This window comes from Sitodiplosis mosellana, unplaced genomic scaffold (assembly GCF_009176505.1).
Source record: "Sitodiplosis mosellana isolate CC-2019 unplaced genomic scaffold, AAFC_SMos_1.0 Smas_scaffold_12, whole genome shotgun sequence".
Lineage (NCBI taxonomy): Eukaryota > Metazoa > Arthropoda > Insecta > Diptera > Cecidomyiidae > Sitodiplosis > Sitodiplosis mosellana.
In genome coordinates this window covers 519,436-538,323 of record NW_022595254.1, presented here as the reverse complement: position 1 = coordinate 538,323, position 18,888 = coordinate 519,436, and the positions used below count along the sequence as shown (strand labels likewise).

The 18,888-nt window shown below is 35.9% G+C and overlaps 8 protein-coding genes across 8 annotated transcripts; 6 read left to right on the top strand and 2 right to left on the bottom strand.

Moving 5' to 3' along the window:
- Nucleotides 1–383: 383 nt before the first annotated feature.
- LOC129567699 (annexin B10) lies at nucleotides 384–2,145 on the top strand. Its single transcript, XM_055444872.1, has 4 exons — nucleotides 384–517; nucleotides 584–1,292; nucleotides 1,372–1,553; nucleotides 1,956–2,145. The coding sequence occupies exons 1-4, from the start codon at nucleotides 515–517 to the stop codon at nucleotides 2,010–2,012; spliced, it is 951 nt and encodes a 316-aa protein (XP_055300847.1). The 5' UTR covers nucleotides 384–514; the 3' UTR covers nucleotides 2,013–2,145.
- LOC129567702 (TIP41-like protein) lies at nucleotides 2,133–3,494 on the bottom strand. The gene is made up of 5 exons (XM_055444874.1): nucleotides 3,342–3,494; nucleotides 3,118–3,275; nucleotides 2,639–3,041; nucleotides 2,387–2,548; nucleotides 2,133–2,312 (listed from the first exon to the last, which is right to left on the bottom strand). The coding sequence occupies exons 1-5, from the start codon at nucleotides 3,345–3,347 to the stop codon at nucleotides 2,223–2,225; spliced, it is 819 nt and encodes a 272-aa protein (XP_055300849.1). The 5' UTR covers nucleotides 3,348–3,494; the 3' UTR covers nucleotides 2,133–2,222.
- Nucleotides 3,495–3,555: 61 nt separating this feature from the next.
- LOC129567700 (delta(3,5)-Delta(2,4)-dienoyl-CoA isomerase, mitochondrial) lies at nucleotides 3,556–5,362 on the top strand. Its single transcript, XM_055444873.1, has 6 exons — nucleotides 3,556–3,818; nucleotides 3,891–4,011; nucleotides 4,110–4,302; nucleotides 4,385–4,669; nucleotides 4,864–5,010; nucleotides 5,104–5,362. Exons 1-6 carry the CDS (start codon nucleotides 3,764–3,766, stop codon nucleotides 5,200–5,202), a joined length of 900 nt encoding a protein of 299 aa, XP_055300848.1. The 5' UTR covers nucleotides 3,556–3,763; the 3' UTR covers nucleotides 5,203–5,362.
- A 118-nt stretch (nucleotides 5,363–5,480) lies between these two features.
- LOC129567613 (transcriptional adapter 1-like) lies at nucleotides 5,481–6,654 on the top strand. The gene is made up of 2 exons (XM_055444698.1): nucleotides 5,481–6,089; nucleotides 6,169–6,654. Exons 1-2 carry the CDS (start codon nucleotides 5,580–5,582, stop codon nucleotides 6,535–6,537), a joined length of 879 nt encoding a protein of 292 aa, XP_055300673.1. The 5' UTR covers nucleotides 5,481–5,579; the 3' UTR covers nucleotides 6,538–6,654.
- A 286-nt stretch (nucleotides 6,655–6,940) lies between these two features.
- Nucleotides 6,941–9,843, bottom strand: LOC129567612 (uncharacterized). The gene is made up of 3 exons (XM_055444697.1): nucleotides 8,910–9,843; nucleotides 8,654–8,786; nucleotides 6,941–8,429 (listed from the first exon to the last, which is right to left on the bottom strand). The coding sequence occupies exon 3, from the start codon at nucleotides 8,421–8,423 to the stop codon at nucleotides 7,317–7,319; it is 1,107 nt and encodes a 368-aa protein (XP_055300672.1). The 5' UTR covers nucleotides 8,424–8,429; nucleotides 8,654–8,786; nucleotides 8,910–9,843; the 3' UTR covers nucleotides 6,941–7,316.
- Nucleotides 9,844–9,927: 84 nt separating this feature from the next.
- LOC129567610 (tubulin beta chain-like) lies at nucleotides 9,928–12,133 on the top strand. The gene is made up of 4 exons (XM_055444696.1): nucleotides 9,928–10,320; nucleotides 10,554–10,876; nucleotides 11,014–11,495; nucleotides 11,875–12,133. Exons 1-4 carry the CDS (start codon nucleotides 9,928–9,930, stop codon nucleotides 12,009–12,011), a joined length of 1,335 nt encoding a protein of 444 aa, XP_055300671.1. The 3' UTR covers nucleotides 12,012–12,133.
- A 185-nt stretch (nucleotides 12,134–12,318) lies between these two features.
- On the top strand, nucleotides 12,319–13,473 carry LOC129567683 (perlucin-like protein). Its single transcript, XM_055444809.1, has 4 exons — nucleotides 12,319–12,705; nucleotides 12,765–12,853; nucleotides 12,916–13,024; nucleotides 13,103–13,473. The coding sequence occupies exons 1-4, from the start codon at nucleotides 12,663–12,665 to the stop codon at nucleotides 13,336–13,338; spliced, it is 477 nt and encodes a 158-aa protein (XP_055300784.1). The 5' UTR covers nucleotides 12,319–12,662; the 3' UTR covers nucleotides 13,339–13,473.
- A 657-nt stretch (nucleotides 13,474–14,130) lies between these two features.
- On the top strand, nucleotides 14,131–17,574 carry LOC129567827 (macrophage mannose receptor 1-like). The gene is made up of 8 exons (XM_055445182.1): nucleotides 14,131–14,288; nucleotides 14,387–14,499; nucleotides 14,585–14,693; nucleotides 14,770–15,034; nucleotides 16,671–16,699; nucleotides 16,860–16,972; nucleotides 17,040–17,148; nucleotides 17,237–17,574. The coding sequence occupies exons 1-8, from the start codon at nucleotides 14,246–14,248 to the stop codon at nucleotides 17,497–17,499; spliced, it is 1,044 nt and encodes a 347-aa protein (XP_055301157.1). The 5' UTR covers nucleotides 14,131–14,245; the 3' UTR covers nucleotides 17,500–17,574.
- The last annotated feature ends 1,314 nt before the right edge of the window (nucleotides 17,575–18,888 follow it).

Below are 18,888 nucleotides of genomic sequence, written 5' to 3'. Positions count from 1 at the left end.
AAGAGCAAATTTCCAGTATCGAAAGTCCAAGGAGACGAAAAAAGACAGTAAAAAAGGTCAATCAAAAACGATCTATAAACAAACCCGTTCTACGATAACAATCAGTTTGTTAATACATTCATTACGTCATATGATTTTGCCGCATTCGATTTTTGTTTCCATTCAAAGCATGATCTATCTACATTGAAGCACCGGCAAATGCTTCCTTTGAGTTGATTTGCATTTGTGATTGTCCATCATTTGGCCACAGCAGCGATGATCATCGCTATATACATATATTGTTTATGTAAAACGCTTGCTGCTTGAGTTGCGGTCTCGCACACATCTATCTAGTTAAAATATAGACAGATTTTCGTGTATACATGAGATTTCTTTTGTATCTATTCAGATACAATTTGTATATTATTAGCGCTGACTCACATTGACATATATTCATTCACGAGAATTGAGCAGTGAAAGAAGTCAAACGAGTAATTGGTCACTTATTCATCAAAACGACACGTCAGAAAACAGAATGGTAAGTTTTTTTTCTTTCTCGCATCAACTAAAACAATTAATAAATTCGAATCGTTTAAAAATCAAGCCATCACCGACCGTTGTTCCGTATGCAAATTTCAAAGCCTCTGAAGATGGAGATGCTTTACGTGCAGCAATGAAGGGTTTCGGAACCGATGAACAATCCATCATCGATATTTTGACAGCTCGGTCAAATGCACAGCGTCAAGAGATTGCCAAATATTTTCTGGCTGAGTATGGACGCGATTTGATTGAAGATTTGAAGAGTGAACTTGGTGGAATATTCGAAGATGTTATTATTGCATTGATGTATCCACCAGTTAATTACTTGTGCAAAGAGATTCATAAGGCTATGAGTGGCGTCGGAACCAATGAATCGGCATTGGTGGAAATTTTGTGCACGAAAACCAATGAGGAAATCAAACAAATTGTGAAGACATACGAAGATTTGTATGATCGCCCATTGGCTGAGCATATGTGCAGCGAAACGTCAGGCCATTTTCGCCGATTGCTCACATTGATTGTGACTGGTGTTCGGGATGAAAGCGGTACAATTGATCCAGCAATGGCCAAAGAACAAGCGGCGAAATTGTATGCGGCAGGTGAATCGAAGCTGGGCACCGATGAAGAAGTCTTCAATCGAATCATGGCTCATGGCAGCTTTGAACAACTCAGACTCGTTTTCGAGGAATACAAACAATTGTCCGGTCAATCCATTGAACAGGCCATCAAGCACGAGATGAGCGGCGAATTGGCTGAAGCTATGCAAGCCATTGGTAAGTTTGAAGTTTTGAACAATTGACATTTTGATAGAGAATCAAGTACTAAACGATTTGTTATTGTTGGATTTTCCAGTGGAATGCGTTCAATCGCCAGCCGATTTCTTTGCCACTTGCTTATATCGCGCTATGAAGGGTATGGGAACGGATGACTCAACATTAATTCGCATCATTGTGTCACGCTCCGAAATTGACTTGAATGATATCAAGAGGGAATTCGAGAGACAGTACGATCGTACACTGTTGAGCGCTGTGAAGGTTAGTTGGAGGGCGTATTCATTGAAACTCATCGAGGGGCTTATTTGTTATCGGAAGTCAGTACTGATTCGCACAAATTCATACAAATTGGCTCGTGAGTCCAACTACAGAAAATACAGCGTATTCTTAACAAATCAACGCGAGAATTTTTTCTGAAGAAATAGTGACTCGCAAACTTATATGCCCACATTTTCGTATTGACTCGTGAGACTCGCACGATGCATAAGGCCGTCGAAACTCATTTGGAAACTCAATAATTCCATGGAAATGTTACAGTTTAGAAGAAAAAAATTCATTGAAATTGAATGACCTTTGAAAAAAAATAGTATTTTTTTGGGCATTTGAAACTGTCTTTAATTGTCTGATTAATACATGCATTTTCTCCTTTTTGCTTGTTTTCAGAGTGAAACATCTGGCGATTACAAACGGGCTTTGTGTGCTTTAATCGGTGGTGCATGAAAATTGCGAACTAACAAGAGGCTTTCTACTAATTTTATTATGCTTTTGAATCATTCAGTCTACTTTTTCGGCGGGGCTTGCCACATTTCTTTTTTGATAATGAAATAAACTCAATTCAAATACTCCATCTAAATGTTATGAGCTTTAATTCATTTAAAAATCCAGCTTGTTTCAATAATGATAATGGAATACAATTCAACTTGAATCGATCTAATCGAAGAACATCTTTTGCGTTTTCTTAAGAGTGATTGATAAATGTTTTTCGATTTCACTTGGTGTTGTATAGACCGCTGGTGGGATCTGTGGAAATAACCGAGAGCAAAAGCGTTAATTTCATTTGATAATGATGTTTGATTGGTTTGATTGATACTCACATGTTTGATGGTTTCAAATTTGGCTTCTCTTGATGTGTACTCCTTCAGAATGTAGTCGTTTCCCGTTTCATAATGAAATCTGGTGCCGTTCATTCGAATCAGTACACCGTCAACTCGCAGAAAGTATGACAGCAATATGAAAAATCCGGATGGCATCACACGCTAGATGGAATAACAAGTTTACAGTTAGTATAAATGTCATGAAAATTGCAATTTTATGTACAAATTTCAGACGTTCATCGATTAACTTACAATTTTAACGGAGCATGAAGCGATGCCATGGTCGTGTAGTTCATCCTCAAACAAGCTGAGATCGTGATAGAAGAGAATGTGTTCCTTTCGCATCAATTTGAAAATATCAAGTTTGGCGTCAGTGTCTTCGCATCGAATTTTTTCATTGAATGTACCCTCGTAGTCGGTTGTGAAGCTCCAATCGAATGGTTTGACTTCTTGCAGATTGGCCGATTCGCCGCGGCTACTTTTCCATTCTTCGGCACAAGCCACACGAATCGTTGATTTACCTCGATTTGCCACTCTCGCCAATGCATCCAACGGATTAAATTCGATTTTGGCACCATTTTTATGAGTTAATGTGAGTTTGTTCTTAGAAAACACCATCTCCGGTAAGTGTGGCAATTCCAATGTATGTTCATAGCTATAATATTGCAATAAAATCACCGTATCAACAATTTGCGAAATAAAAACCAAAGATGTTTCATTGAATCACTCACAAGCACAGTTCGCAACAGTTGCCAGAATCATCATCTTTGATACACTTATGATTATTTGGGCACATACTTTTCAATATGTGGGACTTGTGATAAACAATAATCCAATCGTTAAATTTGTGGGTCTCTGTGTTAACAGGCAGCCGTGGGATATCGTCGATCTGCGGTGAAATACAAAGAAATTCATTCATTTTGGTCAAATCTCCAAAACATTTGGCAAACGTTACCTCCATTTCGATTCAAATCGTGTCGTACCGAATCACTTAAATTATGTAAATATTTCAGAGATCGATTGTTCTAAGCACCTGAATGAATTTCGTTGTGACGAGAGATTAACACACTGCAAATTATTTTTCCTTTATTTCCGAACTGTCAAAACTACAATTAGATACATACAACTGTTTGCTTCGTTTAAAACGCACATCAACGTCGCGTTAACAGCACTCAAGTGTTTACAAACTTCAGTGCGATCTTTGCACAATGACAATTTGTTGAGATGTTTTTTCTCACTTGTCGCCGGTTTGTTATGAACGTATGGACTTTGACTTATAAACAGTGAAAGTATTCCTCTTGTCTTCATTTATCTCATCGCAAACACATATCTCGCAGCAGTTCAAATTAGAATTTTTTATTATATTTCGGGAAGAAAATGTTGAAAACTGTTGCAAAATCCGGTTTTAATTCAGCAATTAAGACCAATTTTGGTAATTTGTTGTGAATACAGTGGAAAAATATAGAAGTCACATCTGATTGAGATTTCTTTGTTCTATTTTCAGTGCGTGCAATGAGTGGGACAGCTTATGAAACCTTGGCAGTGACACAGCCGTCAAATTTCGTTACTCGAGTTGAACTCAATCGACCAGACAAATTTAATGCATTCAGCAATGCTTTGTGGACGTGAGTTTTTTTTCGATAAATACTGAAATTACGTAGTAAATTTTATTCACTTTTTTATTTCTTTGTGTTCTAAACTTTCTATATACTTGGTTTGCTAGTGAACTGAAGTCTTGTTTCGATGCATTGAGTGAGAATCCCGATTGTCGAGCGATTGTTTTATCCGGTGCTGGAAAATACTTTACAGCCGGATTGGATTTGAAGGAATCATTAACATGGGCACAACAACTAGCTGACATCGAAGATTCAGCACGAAAAGGCCACTTTTTGGAGAAGAAAATTAAAGCCTATCAGGTATTTCGAAAAAAAGCAGAATATTTCCTATGAACTCACTCTCAACGTTCGTTTTATAATTCTTTTTGTTGGTTTTAATAAGGATGCCATCTCTTCACTGGAAGTTTGTACGAAACCTGTCATCGCTGCCATTCATTCGGCGTGCATCGGAGCTGGTGCCAGCTTAGTTACGGCTGCAGACATTCGCTACTGCACAGACGATGCCTGGTTTACGGTTAAAGAGATAGACCTTGGTTTGGCTGCCGATGTCGGTGCCTTACAACGCATGGGTAAAGTGGTTGGAAATCAGAGTTTAGTTCGTGAACTCTGTTTCACTGGTCGGAAATTCGATAGCAAAGAGGCGCTGTCATTTGGTTTCGTGAGCCGGGTTAGTAGGTTTGAAACGGAATTTGAAGTGGAATTTGGTCATTTTCATGGAGTCACATTCAAATCATTTTCTTTCAATTTTCAATTTCATTCCCATCAATAACATGAAGTATCTTTAATGACCAACTTCAAAATAACAAGTTTTGAATAACACAAAAAGTCTTTTGCGCTAACAAATGTTTGTGTTCCTTGTAGACATTCAGTAGCAGAGATGAGCTGATTAAAGAATCAATCAAACTAGCAGAAGAAATCGCAATTAAAAGTCCAGTCGCAGTACAAGCAACGAAGAAGAATCTAGTTTATTCACTTGAGCACACAAATCAAGAGGGACTCGATCAAATTGTGAGTTTTGAATGTTTCGGTTTCTTGTTATGGCCATGCAATAACAAAACCGTATGGATGATTCATGACTAATTTAAACGTATTCGTTTCTAGCGTGAAATAAACCGCTTGAATTTGCAAGGAGAAGATTTTGTGGCGGCATGTATAGCACAAGCAACAAAAGGAGAGAAGCCAATTTTCGCCAAACTTTAAGAGATTCAAACCTCAAGTAATAAAATACTTTGTGCCTTTTTGTTGTATCAATTGGTTGGTGGCTGAAACATGGAATTTTGTAATGACATGGAATATTTTTTTATCTAGAATATAAAAAAAACATAAAAAAATTAAAATGAATTAAATTTTTCAATAATAATGTTTTATTTGTTATTATTTTTTCATTTTGCATTTAAAAAACCTATGCCTGCGCCACCTGGTGTCCGTATTCTGTTCCAAACTTGACATTTCCATACAACAAATGGAATGACATTCTCGCTGTCAAACCGAACTCATTGTTTCTGAATTCTTTGACCCAAACAAAATTGTTCAACAATCAAAAATCAATTTTCAACGAACGAAATAAGCAAAAAAAAATGTCCAATTTCGATGAGCGATTATTAACGGCGAAAATGCGGCTGTGTGTGGCATTGGGCGATACATCGATGAAGACATATTTTTCAAATTTGAAATTGTGGTTCCGGAAAGTGTGGACAAAGGAGCAATTCGACTTTGAATGCCGCAAACTGCTCATGCCGGATCAAAGACATTTGCATAATGAGTTTTTTCTGGCAATTTTGAACAAAATAACATTGCCAGTGCAATCAGATCAAGCGTCCAAAAATATCAGTGGAAAGAAACGAAAGCGTCGAACCGGCAGCGAGCGTTCAATCTTCGAGCCGATTGATTTATTTGACTATTTGCCGGAAGAGAATGAGGAAATAAAGGCACCAAGTACACCATTGCATCAACCGAGATTCGCTGTTGAAGAGCTCTTCCTACCAGACACCGGACTGATTCTCGGAAGACTTTTGGTCGTTGCATGGGAAAATGGGCTGACCAACGCTGATGATGACATTTGCGAAATGCTCGTTATGGCCGTGCAGGTAAATGCATTCATTCGATCAAATTTTTATAAACAGTTGAATTCATTAAAATTATCATTTCGTTTTTTCGTTGATCCAGATTTTGCTGAAGAATATTTTAACGGCAATTATAAAATCACGGAAAAATTATCGTAGCACAAATTTTGGGCGATTCTTTTATGATGTTGGTTGTGCGTACAAAGACCCGTACACACGAAATACAGCGACCAGACAGATTAATGATGATCATCCATTCGAAGTTGATAGAGAAGTGTCTTCGACCAGTCTTTTGCACCGCACAAACGATGATTCGTTCTTTTTGGCCGCGTGTGAAAATGGCCATCAAACGCCTGTCAACGGACGCGTCACTATGAAAGATTTATACGAGGCACTTCAAGACAGAAATCTCATCCCATGTCATTCCGTTTATGCCAACAACATCGAACGTATCTCTCAACTGTTGAACTAAGATTAGAATAGGCTGTTAGTTTCGAATGATTTTACCAATTTGACATTCGTCAGATTAGATTTAAGTTTGTTTATCCCTAAAAATAAAAAAGCAAAACGCAAAACAACGTCAATAAAACAATGCTGCGGTTCAATTTTTTTTCTGTAAAGCCGACTTCATGTCATATAACCCTTTGTCTATGCTGCTTCTATTGACTCTGAACGTTTCATTTTGAGAATCATTCGAAACATCTTCAACTATACCAACCTGGCAATCCATGAAAGCTATTCCATGCTGAACAGTGGGCCATAAGAATATTTTGCATATACATTGTACAAACCCCTTATCTGAAGTGTTTGTGTTTGTGTTTGTATTAATTTTCAAACCCTGGTTTTGTTCGTTTGTTTTGATTGATAAAAATTAGTTTCTGTATGAACTGTTCTTTATTAACCATTGAATAAATTGGAGAACAACGTTCAAAAACTTATGAAGGTATTTCAAGAAATATTATAAAAAAATAATTGCATTTCGCATGATATAATATAAAATATATCGTTTGGAAACGATATTTTGAATACTTTGTAGGAGAATTTTCAAGAACTAATGAATGATTTAAAGAAATAATAAGAAAAAAGCAATTGAATTCAGCATAAACTAATCTAAAACATATCGTATCGATACGATATTTTGCTAAATTCGAAGATTTTTCAACTTCCGTTATATATTCGAGAATGTTAAGCCTTAAAAATTGGATACGGATGCATTTAAAAAACGCAAATGTTTTTTTTTCCCATTTGGTCTCAATGCTCATTTTCCTCTTCTTCTTCACTTGACGAATCGCTATCAATATCATTCGACGACGAACCATCCTCAGTTTCAAAGTAGAATTCTTCATCGTCCGATTCAGCTTCAACCAGTGGTGTCGTTTCATCAAAGCCTTCTTCCGAAATTGTCATTTGTCGCATGGATTTACCACTACCGAACGTCACTTTAATCGTCGCATCGCCACGCTTTTGAACCAATGCATCGAACAGCTTCTTGAATTCATCATCAAACGTTAGCTGTTTATTGTTGCGTTCACATTCAATGGAAAGCAACTTGAGTTGTCCGTTGTTCCGCATGATCTCGATCATTTTCTTGGGAGTCCATTCAATCGAACCGATCTCCAGATGGAGCTCTTTCAGACTTTTCATGCCTTTCAACAGTTTTAGGTCGTTTCCTTCAAGGCTTGGACAACCAAGGGTTAATTTGTTCAACTGTTCGCAGCATTTGATCCATTTTAGGTTGTCTTTGGTGAACCCCATTGCAGTGAACGACAGCTCTTCCAGTTTTTCATTGGAAATGTCCATGTAATCAAAAACACGATCACCTTCATCACCAAATGCGATTAGTGATAGTTTCTTCAGATTTTTGAAGTAAATCGGTTCATACGGCTGTTCATCATCCCACATTGGTTCATATTCATCGGAATCAGCCGCAACCAAGATCAATGCCAGATTTTCCAGCGATGGCAGCTTCTCATCCATTTCCTGGATGAAATAACCGAATCCTTCCATGTCGTATTTGAAGTGAAACGTCAGGCTTTTGACCGTTGGCAATGTATTACCACCGTTGGTGAAATTCTCATAAGCACGTTCCGAAAATTTCACACGAATAAACGCCAGTTCGGCAACATTTGGACACCATTGATTGAATTGCAAAATGCTATCATTTTTGATGACCGAGTCCAAAAACGAGACCTTCAAAACGCCCGGCAAAACTGGCAGATTCGCAATCGGCTTGTCAAATTTCATTTTAGCCAACACAATATTCTCGGACGTAGTGCCGTTACGTTTCAAACTGCTTAGCAAGTCTGAAACGCTGCTGCAAGTCATACGCTTCGGCGCAGCACTTTGATTGGCACCCATGATGAACTGAAGCAAGAAAAATCGAGGAAAAAAACCCTTTGAATATTTAGCAGAATAAAATGTAAAAAAAAACACATATGAAAATATTTCCATCTCGAATACAAAATGGCGACGATTTGGATATTTTGTTTATTAATTCGCAATTCTTTTTGACTCATGGAAGACGGGAAATCTCAGAGAACATTTTTTAACATAATCAAATTGCGGAAGAAATATTTTCAATTATTTACCGTTTATCTTTTCAAATTGCTACTTGAACTTCTTGATAGTGGAATCAAAAATCGAAATGGGATTATGCTAGCCAATTTCGACGCGCAACGTAAGCAACAAGTGATTTCAGGAGATAAAACACATATAATGAATCTGAAAATTTAACGATGAACAACAGGTTTATGGATTGCGACAAATGATCAACAATTAATACTCTTACACAATATTTCCGTCTTGAAAATTGAATTTGTTTGAAATTATTGTGAATATTCTTACCAGACTATTGGAATGGATCAACAGAAATGGCGAACGTCGACTGTATACAAATGTGCAACTCAGCAAAATACATTTTATCGTTAATACGTCAGCAGCGGTGGTGGTGGCCGCATACGTCAATCGTTTCGTTGATTCATTCCAGAGCCAACGAAATTAGTACAGTACTAATTCAACATAGATATGTAATACCAACTCGAAACTTATTGAAAATAATGATTTTTTTTAATCAGTAATAAAAATTGGTGCCATACGCATACATTGTTTTCTCAAGTAAAGTGAATGGTATTGAACAGTATCTTAAATGGTGTTGCTGTAAGGAACTGTCAAAGTTACCTCTAACCAAACTGTTAACCGATGATCTAAACGCAACGAGTGCATACGTTCAGTGCTCTTTCAACAACACAGATTTACATTGTTTCAGTATTTTACGGTGAAAACTAAAAAATAATTCGCGTGATTCAAAAATGGAAAAAGGAAAACATGAATTCAATTGTTTGAAGCGCAATGTTCCAAAGCCGCATAAAACTAGATGTGTGGTTTGTAATAAAATTTTATTTCATTGCTGTAACATCGGAGAAATCATTACAATTGAATATAAATCGACAATGGCAATTTTTTGTCGTCCTTGTTCAGTGTTTTTATTTGACGAATAAACGGAATATAATTGGACAAAAAAAACAGTCAATTTCGATAATGCAATATGAGATACTTGATTGTCGCAATCGAATCGCCGTTGCTTCTTGTTTGACAAACAGTCAACATTTGAAATACAAAAGTGATTTATTGATCGATGCTTTGCTGATCGTTGTTAGTGGTAACCGAATTTTTTCCCTACAGTCTTAATATTTTTCAACGATTGAGTTGGCCTTGCTTGTCATATTTCTCAACTAAATCAAAGCATTTCGAAGCAATTTTTTTCATTTACAGCTAATCCTTTAAACGCTAAACACTTAGCTTACACAACTTCGAAATTTGTTTTTTTTTTACATTTTGAAAAAAATATTCTTTAAATTTTGACATGCGTGAAATTGTTCATCTGCAAGCTGGCCAGTGCGGAAATCAAATCGGCGCTAAATTTTGGGAAGTAATTTCGGACGAGCATTCCATTGATGCTACCGGCACATATTATGGCGATTCTGACTTGCAATTGGAACGCATTAATGTGTATTACAACGAAGCGACTGGAGGAAAATACGTGCCCAGAGCGGTTCTGATCGATCTGGAACCAGGTACAATGGACTCAGTGCGGAGCGGACCATTCGGTCAAATTTTCCGGCCCGATAATTTCGTGTTCGGCCAATCAGGTGCTGGAAACAATTGGGCGAAAGGCCATTACACAGAAGGTGCTGAATTGGTCGATTCAGTGCTTGACGTTGTGCGCAAAGAGGCTGAAGGCTGCGATTGCTTGCAGGTAACATTTTTTGCAACAATTTAGAAAAAAAAACCATAAAAATGTGTGAAAATTGAGAATTTTCCGCATAAAAATTCGATGCCAAAATTAATCAGATCGTTTACTTTGATCAATCAATTCGAAGAAACGTTGATTGAAAATAATTGTCAAAGTACACATTGCCATCAGGAGATTGATGATTTGCAAATTGGTCGGAAACTTTTGATTTTAATTTAAATTTAATTTTTAAATAGGGCTTCCAATTCACACATTCGATTGGCGGCGGCACCGGATCTGGCATGGGAACATTGCTGATCTCAAAGATTCGTGAAGAATATCCCGACAGAATCATGATGACATTCTCAATTGTACCATCACCGAAGGTCTCAGACACAGTTGTTGAACCATACAATGCCACATTGAGCGTCCACCAGCTCGTTGAAAACACCGATGAATGTTTCTGCATCGATAACGAAGCGCTGTATGATATTTGCTACCGAACATTGAAACTGACCACACCAACCTACGGAGACTTGAATCATCTTGTATCAGCTACGATGTCGGGAGTCACCACTTGGTTAGTACGAATTTTTAGTTTTTCCACACATTTTACTCATTCACTAAAAACTGAGGAATTAAACATGATGTGTCGTGAAAATTTGTTATCTCAACAATTTAATTGTACAACTTTCTTTTCTGTATTCGATTTGCCAGTCTGCGTTTCCCCGGCCAACTGAATGCTGACCTCCGAAAATTGGCAGTCAACATGGTTCCATTCCCTCGTTTGCATTTCTTCATCACCGGCTTTGCTCCACTAACATCCCGCGGCTCGCAACAATATCGTGCACTCTCCGTTCCAGAATTGGCGCAGCAAATGTTCGATTCGAAGAACATGATGGCTGCATGTGATCCGAGACACGGAAAATACTTGACAGTTGCAGCTGTTTTCCGTGGCCGTATGTCAATGAAAGAAGTGGACGAACAGATGCTGAACATCCAAAACAAGAATAGCAGCTATTTTGTTGAATGGATCCCGAATAATTGCAAAACGGCCGTTTGCGACATTCCACCGCGTGGCTTGAAAATGTCCGGCACTTTCATTGGAAACTCGACGAGCATTCAAGAGCTCTTCCGTCGCGTGTCCGAACAATTTACAGCAATGTTCCGCCGAAAAGCATTTTTGCATTGGTATTTGGGTAAGTTTAACGCAGCAAAACAAATTAACTAGCACACTCAATATTATAGCGACATCTATTATTAAAATAGCTTGTAGTAAATGCATTTATAGCATTTCCCTGTAGTTGCGATGTTTCCTATTAAGTTCCCTTGTAGTACTGACACATTCATGTTTGACACTTGTTAACTACATACCACAGGGGAATTTAATAGGTAACATCGCAACTACAGTGAAATGCTATGAATGCGTTTACTACAAGCTATTTTAATAATAGATGTCGCTATAATATTGAGTGTGAGGAAATTATAAGATAATTATATCTTATATATACAAAATTTATTCATTTTTCAAATGAAAGTTTAATTAATTGGTAAAAATTAATCTTTCACGTACTATAGGTGAGGGTATGGACGAAGCGGAATTTGCCGAAGCCGAGAATAACATGAATGACTTGATTTCGGAATACCAACAGTATCAAGAAGCAGCGGCTGATATCGATGACGATGAAGCTGATGATGACAACGACGGATATTAGCACTTGGACGATGTAAAGAATGAAACAAAACAATCTAACAGCACACGACTATTGTGACTACTTAATTTCATATTTTAACTCTCAATAAAAAAAAAACTCCGCAAATTATTTTGCTTATCAAATCATGTTTATTTATATTCATTTTGAATTATCAAAGAAGATAACTGGATTTTTTGCTCTGTGGCTACAGTATATTTATTGGAATTGAATATTGAAAAATTCCAGAACATTATTTCTTATCAAATGTCATTCCGCACACTTTGTGCTAATATTTTGCCAGCTTGACACAATTCTGCATTCAGATTCACTTGCTAAGTGACCTACTCGACTTAAAAGTCATAACAGATTGGCACATCAACATACACAAAGATTACGTGAATGGGATCACATTATCTCAACTTAGAGAATTGGGTCTGATTGATTCACGCTGAAAGAAAAATTGAACACAGAAAAGATATGCATGTTCGAATTTAGATTATTTTTTACGTATTTAATCTTTTCAGAAGCAAGTACTTTACGAAAACAGAAGACACCGTTTTTCTGCTTGTCTCATTTTGGATTCATTTTTGTTGCAACATTATTTGATTGAATATAAACATAAATTAAATTTTTTTCAGCTTCTAACGGATTCATATATATTTCTCTAGTAAAATGCAACAGTCTCTCGTTTTTTTAATTTATTTTTTCTCCGTGGGTACGTTGAATCTTGGGAAGATGACAACATTTAAAAAGTTAAAATCATATTTTCTTCAGTGTCGATTTTTAGCCATGACGTTGTTCAAAGAACTGCGAATTATCGAATGAAAAGAAAACCAAAGGATTATCATCTCTATACATCCAGAGTAAAAATATGTAAACAAAGTGTACGATCGAAATTTTATTGGTGTTAATTTTCATATTTTAGGTCAATTGGACAGAAGCGGTGAAACAATGTGAATCAAAAGGAATGGAACTGGTGAGCATTTTATCGAAAGAAGAAAATGATAATTTAATCGGATCGATAAAAGAAGCCGGTGAGACAATCTATATGACTTCATTGTAACAATTACTTTGAATTTTGAAGAAAAAACAACTAATTTCTCCTCAATAAGGCCAGGGTAAAATCGGTTTTTGGACTTCAGGGAATCGATTGGAAACGAATGGCACATTTTATTGGTTTAATCGAAGTCAAGTAACGTTTACCGATTGGGAAACCGGCAAACCGGACAACCGAGTCATTGATGGCGAGGAGGAAGAATGTATTGAGGTGAAAGGATTTGGAGTTTTAAAATGGAACGACAATTTTTGCAGCCACAGTTTATACTACATATGTGAAACGAATAATTAATTAACGTATCAATATGTCTGACGTTTACTGTTTACTTATTTGAACTTGTCTGATTCTCAAAAGACTTCACACTTCAAATCTTCAAAATATATGTTTTTTAGAAATATTCAATAAACACACCAGGAGCTAAGAAACAATGTGCTTACTCCAGAGTTCTATTCAAAAAGAATGCTAAATATGAAAACCAACCAATTATAAGGTCCACCAGTTTTTCTTAGCAAGCACTGGTTCGGAGATAGAAATATGTTCACCTAGATGTTTTATACTGTATAGATGTGCAAAACATAGACGCGTACGGACGACCATACGACGAACGTATCCTAAGAGCAATCGTTGTTCGCTGTGTACTATATTCATACTCACACTTACGCGTGCGTCTTTCAATACACAGGAGATCGTGCATTGCGATTCGATACATATTTCTAGCTCCAAACCAGTGTTTGTTTCGCAGTAATTTCAAATGATTAATTTCCTGTTTGGAATTTCCACGAAATATACAGTCAACAACATTACATCGCTATCAGCACTGATACATCATCTTTTGTTGCATGCTCGTGATGTTATTCTCGGCAAAATCAGACGTATTCATTTTTCGGAGAATATTTAATTTTATTATAATAAAATTGAAGAAAATAACAGCAAGTCATTCATTATTTGACTGGTTTGAAGATTTTTTTTTTGGCAAAATAACAACCCAATGGAAAAACCACATTAATCAGCTCTAAGAAAAGGTTTTGGTTATTTACCACACGAAATCACCAATTCTGTGTTGTTGTGTGTATATATTCGACAGAATGTTGCGGTTTCCTTTAAATTGTCTTAGCATACAGTATTGACACAACAACCGCTGATCCGGATACAGTCTTATTTTACTTAGATTCATCTTTGGTTCATTTTACAAATTCAAATGAAACAATTTTTGATTTTGGCCATAATCGTTCTCTCAATCGGTATGCTCCCAGCATTAAAAACAATTTTTTTCAAGTAAACTTCTTATCACCAGTTCAGTTTTTCGTTTCAATTCAATTTGTTCTTAAATATTTCATAGCGCAAATTGTAGCACGACCTGTTGAATATAGTGATGGAAACGACGATGTACTTGCACCTGAGCCGGAACCAACTGAAATTCCAATCGGCAAATATTTACTTTTCACTACAAAAGTAAGTTAAAGAATGATCTAGAGAATGATCAATCATACGACATGAATGGATTTTACCATCAAAACCATTTTTACCTTGACCTTAGGCGAATTGGATAGAAGCAACAAAACAATGTCGTTCCAAAAACATGAAATTGATAAGTATTTTGTCAGAAGAGGACAACGACAATGTTGTGAAAGTAATCAAAGCTGCGGGTGAGTAAATTAATGAGAACCAGTTGATCCGTTTATACTCATTTACAAAATCGCGAATTTCTTTCGGTTTTGCCAGGTGAGGGTCGTATCGGCTTTTGGACATCGGGCAATAGACGAAAAACGAATGGTGTATATTTTTGGGGGAACGAGAAAAAAATTACTTACACAAATTGGGAGGCTGGCAAACCGGATAATGTTCGATCGAACAACGGTGAAGAAGAACAATGTATAGAAATAATGGGATTGAACATACTGAAGTGGAATTATCGCTTTTGTAGCAATGAATTGTACTTTATATGCGAAGAACCACATGAATCAATTGATGAGACACAACCCATTTCGTAACTGTGTAATTATTTTTTGTTTTTATTTATTTAATATATTCTACTTGTAATAAATAATACATTTATTATGATTTATATATTTGAAAGCTGATTGTTTAGAGTTAAATCAGTCTCTGATAAGGTGATTGGTTTTGTGATTGATGTAATTTTATCTCGATAACTCGGCTGTGTTGAGTGATTCATATAGCCGCACACAGCATCTATGTTTCTGTCCACAACACAGTGCAGATGGTATATTACAACATAGCTGTGTAACGTGCACTAATATCAATCGCTATTTTTCGAACTCTTATTGAAATGGTTTCTTTAATCATTTTCTAGCTCTCCATAAACATTTTGCATCAAAATTGTTTCAGTTTTCTATTGATTTATGAAGTTTTTCACCATTCCCCACTCTCTCCTATACTTTGAACCACGCAATTGATCGTTGAATTCAACTTATAAGTTTCTCAGCCGTTTCAAATACAACAAACACACAGTGCAGGATTTGCAATTGTTGCCTGTGAAATAGCTGCCAATCATTTTGGTGCATTTCAAGCGAACAGCTCGAGCGTATAAATTGCATTGAATAATTTTTGCAAGAAATGTAATAAATATGCATAAAATATGCCAAATTAACTTGAAAAATGGCTTGACCTTTCCCCACAAAGGGTGTTTCACAATTCCCCACCCACTTAGGTTTGCAACTTGACCGCGTTTGGGCTACTCATTGAATGTTCATGCAAAATTCTTTTTGTGAGTCGAAATATCAATGGTATATGATTATCATAAACATATTCATCTGAGTTGATTCTTCAATAAAAGCTGTGAAATCAATGCAAACAAGAACGGTGAATAAAAATATTTGGGGCCTCATTTTCGAAAAGTCCTCACAGAGAGCTAACGTTACAAGCACACGCATTGAGTGATATTGGAAAAATGAGCTAAGACAAGGCTATGACAGTTTTTTGAACCTGTCAAACATTTCGATCTGCCGAGAAAACGAACTGTTTCACAATTCCCCACGTTTCACCATTCCCCACTCTTCCCTACCGTTTTTTTTCCTATTTTCCAAACGTCCGAGAATTGTATTGCCTGTTAAGAGAATAAAAAAATATGCTCTTTATCAGCTTCAATACTCATCAATATAATTTTCTATAAATAAATTTCATACCGGACGGTAAGCATGCAATTTTCAACGTCTAAAAATAGTACGACTGATTCCTTATCTCTCCAATGGAATGATTTGAAGCAAATCGCTGTACGTTTATTGACAGTTTAGCACGTATTGAAAGTACAGCACAATAGTGAGTTACCTACGAAATATCAGAGGCAACAGCGTTCCAGGCGGAATTCAACAGAAATTAATAAAAAAATGATAACTTTAATTAGAAATGGTTTACTTTGCTTTGTTATGTGGAAATTGAAATAAGCAAAATCATTTATTCTTCGAAGTTGTAATCTATTCATTTTACAGCGAAACATATCAATTGTGTGAGCTTACAAAGCAATGAAGTATTTAAGCCAATGGTGAGACTGATATAACTTCATTCATAGGGTTTACTCACGAACAGCAAATTTGATTTCTAATAATTTTACTCAAATTGTTCAAATTAAAAAGTAAAATGAAAACGTGTTCATTTTTGGCAATAATTTTACTTTTTGCTCAACAGATTTTGACTGGTACGTATGTGAACATAAGTTTGAAAATGAACATTTAATAAAGCAATAAACAAAATTCAGATCAATCATTCGTTTCAATTTTAAATTCTTTATGCTGAACAAATAACCAACAAAATTTGAAGAATTTCATTGTTTGACTGGTTTTTCTTTCATTCTTCAGTGCAAATGTTCGGTTATTATGAAAATAATGAAAACGAAGAAGTACTTACACCGGAACCGGAGCCAGAGCCACTTTATGATCTAGTGAAAAAATATCATATTTTTACTACGAGGGTAAGAGTTCATTCTTCGTTAAGGGAGAATTATAATTTTTCATCTAACAATATTATTTCGCTTCAAGGTTAGCTGGGCAGATGCAATGAGACACTGCCAATCAGAAGGGCTGCAATTGGTCAATATTTTATCAAAAGAAGACAATGATAATGTAATACAAGCAATAAAAGATGCCAGTAAGTGTAGTATAAGTGGAATTCATATAGATATGTAGCCAGCTACATTCAAATCGGAATTTCATTTTTACTTTCTTTTCTAAAACAGATCAAGGTGAAATCGGTTTCTGGACTTCTGGTAGTCGAACCAACAACAACGGAACATATGTGTGGGGAAATGGACAACCACTTACATTCACGGATTGGGAAAATGGAGTTCCAGACAATCTACATGCACACACTGGCTACGGACAAGAAGAATGCATTGAGCTCAAAGGGTATCATATTCTGAAATGGAACGATCACTTGTGCAGCTATAGACTGTATTACATATGCGAAGAAAACACCAAACAAAATTTGTTTTCAAAATAAATTTTTTGATTTCATGTTGACTATTCATCTTAATTTATTTGTCAAATAAATATCGTAAACAAAAAATTGGACAGAATAAATTATTCCGTTTCAAAATTAGACACACTTTTGACAATTTTAAACAATGGAAATGATTGTTCTCTGATTTATGTCTATCGCCTTCCCTCCTTAAATCATGAGGAATCCAGGATTATGAATATTTTTTTAATTATCTATGGTAAAAAGTCGATCAAATACCAGTATTCCCAGCCCTGAGACAAATTATTACACTAGAGGTTTGAGTTTGTATGCTGAATGACGGAAGCTAAAACAAATAATCAATATTCAAGCGTTAATATATTGATTACATTTTACGAATTGAATCGAACGATAATCCACTAAGCGCATTTTTAAACCAAACCGTTTAAAGTTGCAACGTATAAAACTACAAATCATCCAGACTCCCATTTCTCGGAAGAAAAAAGTATCAATGCTAATGAAGTTGTTAGTTACATTTGTTGCATGACATTCATCATCATACATTTAATCTTGCTGCATAACCAACTCAATTATTATCTCATCTTTATACAATCCATTTATTCAGATCATCAGAACCAAATGAATACATAGTTTAGCTATGCACACGGAGTCTTATCAGAGAAGATTAAGTAAAATGTAATTAATTTTTGAATGGTTAACATTATTAAACATCAAATATTTATCTCGAATGGATTGCTTGAATAATAGCCACAGTTACCAGAAAACCAATCCTCAATTTCAAACTTCGAAACGATAACTAGTATGTTGTTTCAAATAAGGAAGTTACACTCTTCGATGGTCTTATCTGATAGCAAACATTGTACCAAACTACAAAATGAACAAATATATTCTAAATATTGTGATATGACCACATGAAATGTGTACATTGTTTCTATCAACCACATTAATATTATGCAGCGAAGATCAAGGTTGGTTTTGATATTCATCAATGTTTGAGCGATTGCGGGAATAGAAAGCCACAAAACCAAACATATTTTCTTATCATTTTGAGTTTTGGATAAACTTCTTGTATAAATAAAACGTTCGGCCCATTATATGGTTAGTTCTCTTTAGTTTAATCTTCTGAGAGTTTCAGAGAAGTGTCTTTAGTGGCTATAGCTCTATTGAAAATATTCAAACTAAATCAAAAACAATCAAATCACATAAAGAGTAAAAATTTGGCTCTCCTTGATTCAATACTCCATTTGAAATTGAAATGAATTCAGATTTTACGTCCCACGCCGGTAATTTCGGAGATGCCTTGCAAACGCAAGTCGATCCACGAACTGGACAGTTCACAGTCAACTTTCCAATCGCCTCGTTGGTTGGCAACAATCAATTGGGTCCGGATTTGGCTTTATCGTTGAGATA